Source organism: Fonsecaea monophora (genome assembly GCF_001642475.1).
Source record: "Fonsecaea monophora strain CBS 269.37 chromosome Unknown Scaff107, whole genome shotgun sequence".
Taxonomy (NCBI): Eukaryota; Fungi; Ascomycota; class Eurotiomycetes; order Chaetothyriales; family Herpotrichiellaceae; genus Fonsecaea; species Fonsecaea monophora.
In genome coordinates this window covers 97148-107404 of record NW_019174038.1, presented here as the reverse complement: position 1 = coordinate 107404, position 10257 = coordinate 97148, and the positions used below count along the sequence as shown (strand labels likewise).

The 10257-nt window shown below is 52.1% G+C and overlaps 4 protein-coding genes across 4 annotated transcripts; all 4 read right to left on the bottom strand.

Annotated features, from left to right (window-relative positions):
* Positions 1–471: 471 nt before the first annotated feature.
* On the bottom strand, positions 472–2310 carry AYO21_10001 (hypothetical protein; the record flags this gene model as incomplete). Its single annotated transcript, XM_022659927.1, has 6 exons — positions 472–1030; positions 1132–1241; positions 1299–1419; positions 1486–1713; positions 1766–1886; positions 1947–2310. The coding sequence occupies 6 exons, from the start codon at positions 2308–2310 to the stop codon at positions 472–474; spliced, it is 1503 nt and encodes a 500-aa protein (XP_022507796.1).
* Positions 2311–3006: 696 nt separating this feature from the next.
* AYO21_10000 (hypothetical protein) lies at positions 3007–4244 on the bottom strand (the record flags this gene model as incomplete). Its single annotated transcript, XM_022659926.1, has 3 exons — positions 3007–3314; positions 3372–3801; positions 3849–4244. 3 exons carry the CDS (start codon positions 4242–4244, stop codon positions 3007–3009), a joined length of 1134 nt encoding a protein of 377 aa, XP_022507795.1.
* A 686-nt stretch (positions 4245–4930) lies between these two features.
* AYO21_09999 (hypothetical protein) lies at positions 4931–5808 on the bottom strand (the record flags this gene model as incomplete). The annotated part of the gene is made up of 2 exons (XM_022659925.1): positions 4931–5382; positions 5445–5808. The coding sequence occupies 2 exons, from the start codon at positions 5806–5808 to the stop codon at positions 4931–4933; spliced, it is 816 nt and encodes a 271-aa protein (XP_022507794.1).
* A 1315-nt stretch (positions 5809–7123) lies between these two features.
* On the bottom strand, positions 7124–9225 carry AYO21_09998 (hypothetical protein; the record flags this gene model as incomplete). Its single annotated transcript, XM_022659924.1, has 4 exons — positions 7124–7179; positions 7234–8188; positions 8244–8282; positions 8341–9225. The coding sequence occupies 4 exons, from the start codon at positions 9223–9225 to the stop codon at positions 7124–7126; spliced, it is 1935 nt and encodes a 644-aa protein (XP_022507793.1).
* Positions 9226–10257: the final 1032 nt, after the last annotated feature.

Genomic DNA, 10257 nt, shown 5'->3' with positions numbered 1-10257 from the left:
ACGCTAGTCCTCGGCCGAAGGCCTTCGGACTAGCGCCGGTAGGGCCCTGTAAATTACTCGAAGGTATATAGTCAGACGGTCCCCAGGACCTAGCAGAATTCACCATGTTCCTCCGTTGAGTCACAAAATTGGATGTTTGGGGTCACGTGGAATTCAAGTCGCCGCTTCACTTACTTAAAGCAGACAACTCGACCTTTCTCCTTTCTTCCAGGACGGACTTGTCGTTGTTCACCACCAGGTGTGCCGAGCAGAACTGGTCCAGTTCAACATGAGAAGAGGTATTCGATATTTTTGAAGTCTGTGCTATGCATCAGAGGATAACTCTTTTCAACTGCTGAAAAAGGAATATATTATATGTATGGCGTGTTGAAGTCGGTGCCTCTACAATATGTCAGCGAGGAAATTCCTCCCGCAAAGACTTGTCTCCAGCAACGCATGAGCTACTCATCTCTCATCTCGTTCTGTCCCCAACTACAGTGCCCCAGCAGTCTCTCCTCTAAACTTCTTCGTCCCCAGCTGGCTCGTGTCGTATCCGTGTTCCTCGAGGTATCGCTTGAACCTCTCGTCCTCCTCCTCGATCATGCCCTGGCCCACGTTGGGCAAGCCCACAAACGCCACGACCGCGCTGAAGATGCACAGACTGCTGCTAACCCAGAAGGGGTATTGCCCCTGCTTGACCGTGTCGTCGCCTGCAGCGTCGATCAAGAGCGGGAACACATAGGTGCCGACAAAGGCGCCGACTTTCCCCCACGCCGCTGCAATGCCGTAGAACTGTCCGCGGATGGGCGTCGAGGAGAGCTTCGATGCGAAGAGCCCGATGTTGTCGCCGGGGCCGACCTCGCCCAATGCCATGAAGATGCCCGTCAGGATGATGAACCCGGCAACGCGCGAGGGATGGTTCAGTTCGCCGTAGGCCCCCGTCATGGCGAATCCGACAATACCTTGCAACGTGACACCCACGATCAGGCACCATTTGGGACCGATCCAATCAGCCAGGAAAGCACCGAAGAAGGAACCTGGAATCCAGAAACTACAAGCGTCTGTTAGCCCTGTCCACTGAGCGCGGGCCCGAACCCCGTCGACCTTCTTCGACCCGGCCGAATATACAATCTCTCAACACAAGTAACTCACCTGTTGATTGCGGTAGCCATTCCGAAATTCTTCCACAGCGGCGCATCGGTTGGGAGGATAAAAACCAGCCAGGATGACGCAAAAATGCCAAAGGAATAGGCGGAGAAGTTCTGCGTGAGGCTTGGTCAGATTTATGCCACGGCGATGGACACGACGGCCAGACTCACGTAGACAAACCAGATGATCGAGATGACAGTACATCTCCACCAATAGAACTTGACAATCAGCCACACGGGAAACTTGTTCATCTTGTTGCGGTTATACTGTTCTGGCTCTTGAAGCTTGATTCTAGGGCACGCGCGCGTCAGCGACTATACTATAGCAGCATCTCAGAAATACAGCGGGCAGCTTCACCGGAGGTAAATCAGACTTAGCGGAGGGATGGCCCCTAGTGCCAGACAGATTCTCCATGCCGCGCGCAGATGGTTTTCACCCGTCGCCAGCACCACAATCATAGGGACGAACGCGCTGATCACGAAGCCGAGATCAATCTGAAAGTCGGTGGCCAAGATAAACCACCGGTTGCGATGGCCTTTCTTGAGTTCACCCGTTGACTCGGCCGCGCCCACTGATCCGGCCGGGCTTTGCGAGTGTCAGTAAAAGCTTCCGGGGAGACACGTACAGAGCGTCTTACTATTCTCCTCCGATACCTAGGCCGATCAGGAATCGGTAGGCCGACAGAGCAGCGAAGAGACCTTGGGTGCTGCCGCCTGCTCCGTACGCGCCGGCGCAAAGGATTGAGAAGATGATAAGAACTATCCACTTGCTTTAGCACCAACATTTGGAAGGGGGTTGAATACGCGGCAATGTCGTACTGATGGTTGAAATGAGCAACGTATTGCGGCGAGACCAATGGTCGCTCAGGATTCCAAAGAACAAATGTCCAACCACAGTGCCGGCAAAGGCAATACTGGGGACAGCGCTCTTGTACGACGACTTGCTGTACTGGTCGCCATAGATGAGCTGAAGCATTGTCGACACTGAACCGATAACACCGTTCAGGTACCCGTCGGAGAAGAGTCCAGCTCCACAGGCGATCACGGGCCATGATCGTTCCCACCGCCCCTTGGGCACTTCGGCGAGAGGGGCAGGTGGGAAAGCGATGTCTCGTTCTTGGTCCGCATCGTATTCCTGAGAGGCAGGAAACTTCCTCTCCTGGACGTCTTTCTCGTGGTCCATGTCGTCAAGCTGGCGATTGGGACGGTTAGGAAGCCTGAAATTGAAGCCAACAAGGGCGCGTTGGGGAGGGAGGAGCTGGAGTTGATGGTGTCTCCATCTCTCTCACTGCACCACCCTGTATTATATTGTTCTTTTGAGCTCGAGATCGCCCTTCAGGGTAGCGTCTCTCGCCAGCGCCAGTGCCACTCCCATGCTGCAGAAATTTTTCCTGACGATAGCCTTGATGCAGCATTGAGTGGCTATCAACCGAAAGCGGAAGGAAATACTGCATGGTGGAGTGAAGCTGACCAACCAATCATGTCGAGCGAAAGGGGCACATTGTTCAATCGACTGCAATACCACGAACGACCACTTCGCCTGCGGCAATCCAGCTCCGGTCTGATAGGTCAAGTATCCACGATAAGAGGACTCTCATGTGGTGAAGACCTTGTCGGAACCGTTGAGACGCTCCTCAAATGCATACCACACGTGGCCTTTACTATGGGCTTAAGCGACCACACCAGAGAGCTTTTCGCCTCTGCGGGAAGTCATGGAATCGTAGGGTAAGGCAAATCTTCTCATTCTAGAATCGCTCAGGCCACGGATTCGGCCGACCGCTGACCATTCTGGGTCATGGCTATTGGACGTCGGTTATCATGGGCTTTGAAGCCTTGACTTTAGGACAGCGTGGGGAAAGACCTCCCGTCTTCCCAAAAACTAGTCATAGTAGTTCTGGACTTTCACTCCTTTGAAGTTGAAAGAAGTCCCCTCGCGCTTCTCTATCACCTTCTTGTGATGAACATCCTTGACTCGGGCTCGGACATACTCGGTTCCTGTGGGAACTGGCTTGTTAGGGTCCTTATCCTCGTCTGATAGAAGGCCGAGACGCTCAAGGAGGGGTGATGGGACGGTCCTCATGGGAGTCCTCGCTCCAGGGCGACTGAAATAGAGCAAGCCTAGACGAGGGATGTCCATTTGATCTTTTGGAGGAGTGACCACCCTGTGAACTGTTGACTTGATGAAACCTGTACGAATGATTCAGTCAGCCTTCCGGGTTTTCGTAATGGATGATCGAATATTACCGTTCGTGAGGAAAGACAACGTGTCGGCTGCGTTACAAGTGATACCCCCTTCAACAGGCTTCACCCACTTCCATTGCCCCTCAGGCGTCCGGATCTGTAATCCGGCGACATGCTGTGAGAATAGCAAGGTAAGGCTGCCGAAGTCGGTGTGCCCGCCCTTGGTGTAGCCTTGGGCCTTGTCCCATTCCTCCTGAGTTCTGACATTGTAGATCATGTATCTCAGGTGATCATCGGACTCTCCCTCGTAAGCATGCGCGTCCACAAAGTAATTTTCCGGGAGCTCGAGAATAATAGCAATCAGTACGTATAACTTCCGGAGGACCTTCTCCCATAACTCCCTATGGAATGCCGAAATCTCTTCCCAGTTTTCGCGGACAATTTGGTGTTTCGGCACATTCTCATAGATAGGAATAGGCTTTTGAATATTGAGCTGGACAAGATGAGCTTGTTTCATGTTAGCTGAAGTATGAAACGCACCATTTCAATGTTCTCTTTGACGCCAGTATCTCCAACCCACCGGGAGTTCTCTCTGTAGCCAAAGTATTCTCCTTCCGCAAAGTTGCATGGGAAGAAGCGCTTTTCTTCGATTGGTTGCTTGAAGAAGGTGTTACCAAAACTGAATTGGCGGAGTACCTTGTCGTCATCGATGCCCGTATTGATGACAGTCCAGAAGCCGACTCGAGTTACAGCATCGTAAAGCTGCTTAGCCAACTCTTGTTTGCCTCCTTCCTCGTCAAAACGGGATAGGTCGATGGTGGTTAGCGGAGCCCAATCAAGCTCCTCTTTCGTATATTGTGGCCGACTCCAAGGCTTGATCAAGAGTTGCCTGGCCGCCTGTGGTGCCGATTCAGTTTCAATGGCAGATGGCGCCATTTTCGGGGGGGTGTTGTAGTTCTGGCACGTCTAGAGAAGTGTCTTGGTCCACGGAGCACGCCAGACGTTTCGGTCAGATGGCGTGGGCGATGGTGCTTAAAAGGTAGACGGACGATCATACCTCCTGAGATGCGGGGTTGTAGTGAACGGAGTACTCCTTGTACACAATCTAATCACGGTGATTGCGTGCTTTCATCGCAGGAATGCGTGCTACTGCATCAGCATAGCCATTGACCACGCGTGCCACGATATGCTCCCCAAGATCGTCTTGAATTACTCCAAACATCTCCGCTTAGGCCAGATAATACTCCTCTTGAAGGCTGCATTGCCTTGTTGCAAGCCGAGGTTCAACCCATCGAAGGCGCAGAGGTGTGGTGGTAGAGTTGAGATCATTGACTCGCTTGAAACGGAGAGGGGAAGTGTTAATCCCTTGAGCCTGGATGTTGAAAGGGCGGTATCATGCGCGATGAGATGTGGAGTTCTTCTTCCAGAACAGATACAGAACCCGTCCGCTTCAAGATGTGACATAGTATTGTGTGCTGTTGAACAGAATCGCTTTGACAAACTGGCACTTGACAATCAGCGGTCGTGTTTGCAATGTTTGTCATGTTTGCCACCTTTTCACTGTTTGCAAGTCGAGCCACGCTAGTTCACGGCGGCGCGCATCTATTTTGATCCTCATTCTCCTACTTTGTCCAGAGCATCGCTCCACCCCCAATATTATTGTTTTTCAATGGGTTCTCACTGCCATCCTTGCCAACAACCTGGCTCGTGTAGCCCAATAACTCATTGAAACCGACCTTGAGGTAGAAATATTCTTTGCCTTCCGCAGCCACAACGGAAACGGGGAGGTCTCCTGCAGGATCCTTCTCCGCCTTTACCAGTCCATCCTCTACGAGCTCCCGACCGAATCCTTTGCCTTGGTGGTTGGGGTGAATAGCCAAGAACTCTAATGACCAGTGTATCTGTCTATGGGGCGCACTGAAGAAGTCAAGGCAAAGGGGTCGTATTCGAGGCAGGAAGTTCCAGATGGTGAGAGGATCAGGATCTTTTTCGGTTGGTCGTGCTGCCGCTTTGTTGGGCCAAATGTATCGACGGATGCTGTAAAACTTCGAAACTGCAGGCATTATCATGAGACCTGGCATCGGAATGGTTAGAAGACAATGTTTGGTGAGTGGAAAAGACGTTGGTTTGACTCACGAGGATCCCACCGTCCCCATATCCCATGTACATGCTCCCAACCTGTGCCCACCCGTTGCCACTGGGCGAAACCCGTGACCGTTTCACTTCCAGCATGCTCCGGGGCCCCACTGGACAGCAATGCACTCCGCGCATCCTGAAGCTGCCCATTGTCCACTTTACCAGCCTCATATGACACGACAAAGATCTGACTGAAGTCGTACCACGCCACCGTCAGGTTTTCTCTGGCCGCCTGGACGAATGCTTCGGGATGCTCCTTTATGTAAGGGAAGAGAAACTGGAACATGAGGTTGGAGCTGAAAGCAGCAGCATATATCTCTGCCATGGCAGGTATGTCGGATATCGTGGCTGGTCGGATCGGCATGATGAGATGTCGAACACAGAAGTTGAACCTATTCTGAACCAAGAGAAGCGGCCTTCACGATTGACCCGTGAGAATCAGCAAACTCGAGAGCGACAGGCGGTAACCTTGCAAGACACTTGGTTTGAGGCTCTGTCCCTTGTATGCCCACGATCAGAAGTGTGGACAGCCCAGACCGTGGTGGTCCTGGAGAGAAATACACCTATGCACCTTTTGAACAAGCGGTCCGCACACCCAGCTTCCATCCAGAAAACAACGTCCGGACGGGATGACAAGAACAGCGAAGTATTTTTCCTTTGACTTCAGCGCCCGCATTTCATTCCTCCGTTTCGACATTGTCTTTAAGTACCTACACAATCCTATTATAGTGTTTCTTTGCCCCGTACACCGTTGCACTCGTATGTGTCCTTCCATTTACGTACAAGAAAGCCCTGACTGAGTTGGGCTTGCACTAGCCGGATCCATCTTAGATCTCAGATGAGCCCTTTACCAAATGCAGGAGCTGCTGGCTAACCCGTATCAAAAAGTGTCTGACAACCGTCAGAGATGACAGGAACAAAATGTTTAGCAATCAACGGGATATCTGGTGACTTTTTGATGGCGATCCATACACTTGTGTCGACAAGCCCTGGTTGGCCTTCACGCCTTGCATTTGCGAGCCTTTCGAGTTCGCTATCTCTAGTCTTACAAGATACCCCCTTGGGAATTACTCTTGAAAGGCAAAAAAACATACTAACTGGAGGCAAGATATAGATTTGATCCCGGAAAATGAGCGAATACCACTTTATCCTAAGCTCCAGCTGAGCCTTTCTTCGATTGGTCCAACGTCACTGAACTCTTTTTGAGCGATGTATCGTGGGTATCCCAGTAATGGCACCACCTGAACACCATCCAGAACCTCGACTTGTGTGGCCCTGAATAACCTTGAGGGCGAACGGGATCGACCATAGCGACAGTCCTTTTGGCAACTCCAATCTCTTCAGCACGCAATTCCATACAATTATAGAAGAAGGCCAAGTGTGTCCCTTTCCAATATTCCTAGCCCAAAAACATTGCTCTTACGCTCGTTGGGCTTGATTCTATCGTCAGCGAAAAGAGTCCCGCCTGCCCGGTCCATCTAGCTTCTGGCCGGCGACAAAGAAATCACCTCTCGCCTGATGGACGTCTAGCTAGGGCCCTTCGCATTCTTTGGATCTCCGGTTCCCAGCGTTATCGAAGCTCGCCGCATGCTTGAGATGGCGAACGAACGGAGTAATAAAACAGGTAGTCAAAGAGGTCAAAGACTGTGCAGGTGACATTATTCTTCAAATCGTGACCGTCAGCTGTTGTGCTGTCGGACGTGCTTGAGCGCCTCAAGGGCTTCCTCGACCTGTTCTATGGGGAAATCAGCATCAAGGTCTTCTCACTCAAAGATGAAACAAAACTTACGAACCATGCCATTCAGTGCCTCAAATGCAATGGCATAATTTTGTAGCGCGCTCAACACCCGGCCCACTCCGGCATACAAATCATCTATCCCCTTGTCGGCGGCCGAGCTCCTTTGATTGATGCACTGCATTTCAAGGCTTTTGTAGCACAGCGTGAGCAGCGTGTAGCAGCTCTGCATGGCACAGCAGGCAAATGAGGGCATGGTTCGCGGAGCTGGGGTTGAAGAGTCGAGTGACAGCATTGGTGAAGAAGGCAGAGGGAGTGGCAACTGCATGGGATTGGGGTATGGGAAGGACTCAAATGCTCTGCCAATGGCAAGGGCAGCTCTGAGGCAAGTCTTGGCTGCAGACAGGTCAGTGATCGACACGCCTTTTGGAAGACCATCTATGTGGTCGCTAGATGCATCAGAAGCGCTCCCCTGAGGCGAGTGTGATCGGAGCCCGGGAAAGCCACCAGACTGAAATCCATTCGGCGAGGTATTTGAGAATGCAGACGGAAGCATGGCATGGCAGGAGCATCCGAGTGGACGCGGAGAAGAGACATCGGCTTGATCGAGATCGCAGTGGCGGCGCGTGAATATTGGAACGTCTTGAAAAGCGCGATATCGGTGAAGTTTGATCCTCGCACTGTTGAGTTTGATCACCGCCTGCAAACGCAGCGACTTGGCCAGGACCTGTTCTTCGGCATCTGTGGGCGACGGGGTCGACGTTTCGTTCGGCGAGCAGGCATATCGCAAGAGGACTGAATCGAGACTGCTCTCAAGCATGGCTTTTCTCTGTTCGAGCATGCTGTCCCCCAGTCCGCCGTCGAGGGCCTTCTTCAGCGCCACAGTGTATTGGGTACACTTCAGGATGCACTGCTGGGCTTCAATGAAGAACAACCAAGCATCAGGGTCCGCAGTTGATGTTGGTAAAGGCGTCTTGAACTGGTGGAAATCAATCGAGATAATAGGAGGCTAGTTCAACCAGATCAGACAGTGGTTACCACCGAGGGTCGACTATCAAACTTACCGTGCTGCTAACGATGGACGACTGCAGAACGACAATATACTGGATTACGGGTCAGCAGGTGTTGTCCACACCAGTCACGGCTCACCCATCCACTTACTGTCATCCACCAGGCACGTCGACGTGCCTCTGTGTATTGGTCCAAACAAAGATCAGATATGTCGTGCAGGCAGAGTCTGACGGCGGCATCGTATGCTTGGCTGGCCCGATTTCTCATCTTTGCCAAATTCCCTCGCTGGGCATATTCATAGATGCTCAACAATACGTGTGCCAGGACACCTTCCAGCTCCACTGGCACACAAGGGTGGAACTTTTCACGCTCGATCAATGGTCGACGATGATCCAAGGCCTCGGACGGGTTGATAGTGGATTCGAGCAGCTCGGTCTCAATTTCGATACTCTCCATGGTCATCTGGGAGAAAGAGTGAGCTCGCTGCCTTCGGAGGCATACAGACTCATCACTATCAGGGTACTCGTCCTCGGGATGGGGGATCAGAACAAGAATCGCCATCAATGCCATGACCAAGGGCGACGCCGGCTCGAAGAATTTGGATTCGCTCGCCGGGTCGTCAACCTGCAGGGTCGTCACTGGCGGTGGCAGGATCGGGAAGTACGGATGAATGAAGATGTAGTAGGCATTGAGGATCGCCTCGTTCTCTTGGTAGATCCGAGTGATTGGCGTGTATACTTTGTCCTGTGGTTCGTCCTCCTCCATGGCGTCGATTGAGTCACTGCCTTCAGAAGCGGGCATGAAGATGTTGTCAAAGATCTGGTCGCTGTCATCCTCGTCGCCGCCGACGTCAATCAACCCAGCTCCCGGAGCGATCATGGTGGCAATGAGGTCGTTGTGGATCTCTTCCGACGACAGGATCAACGCATCCCAATCGATGTTGATTTCCGAGGCAATGGTTTCGCTCTGGGATTGAGATGGTGCTGTAGGAGCTGCTGCCGCTTCATCCGCCCGCCGTTGCCTTTCCACGGCCATGATGGCCTTTTTCCGCGACACGCGAGGACCGCCACGATTGCTTTTGACATAACGGCATTCTTTGCCCCTGATCAAACACTATAAAATTATCAGGCAAAGAGGTTCCCATGAAAGTCAAACACAGGTGGTAAGTCGCAGGCACCAAACCCCACCCAAACACACCACACCACACCACGACACGACAGAATACATACATTGTTACAGGGAACTTTGGCGTCACATCGTGTTCGAGACGCACGGCTTTTTGGAACCGGGGAAGGTTATAAGACGAGTTCCCAAACGGAGAATGGCTTTTCGATTCCAGGCAGGGTCTTACCACGATGTGCAGGCCACCTTTACTGGTGGCAGGATGCTCTTCCGCCGGCGGCCCTGACTCTGGCTCTGGCTCTGGCTCTGTCTCTGTCTCTGGCTCAGACTCGACGCCATTGGCCCATTCTCCACGACGGTCGAAGTAGACATGAGAAATTTTGCTCGGGAACCTCGAGGTTCTAACTAAAGTCTCCGGATTTTGATACTTGGGTCGGGCGGGGTTTCGAGGTGGTCGTGTGGTCGACCCCGTTCCTGGACTTCCGATCGACCCACGGGCTGTCAAAATAGGAATTGGGAAAAGCGGAAAAAAACAAAAGAAGATTGGGGCCGCGACAAAGACGGAGTGGAGATAGAAAAGAGGGAAAAAAATAAGAGCTCAAAAGTGAAATACGTATATATCAATCAAACCAGCAGTTCAAGATACCGAACATCAACTTTTTGGGGGACCACCGCTGGGGGGGGAGAGGGGGGGAAAGGCTAGAACCCATAGCCCGCGTGGTTGCGCAGGTTTATAGTGAGCCATTCCTTCGTACGAGGTAACACGTACTTGTAGAGAGAGATAAGCAAAAAGTTGCTTATCACCCAATGAAAGCGCCCCCAAGCCCCCTGGAATACCCAGTCCACTAGACCCTAAATCGCTTGTGGACAGGGGGGAGGGGTCATTTCGTGCACCGTTTCTGGGAGTGGACCATCTATCTTCTATCTACAGTATCAGGGTATACG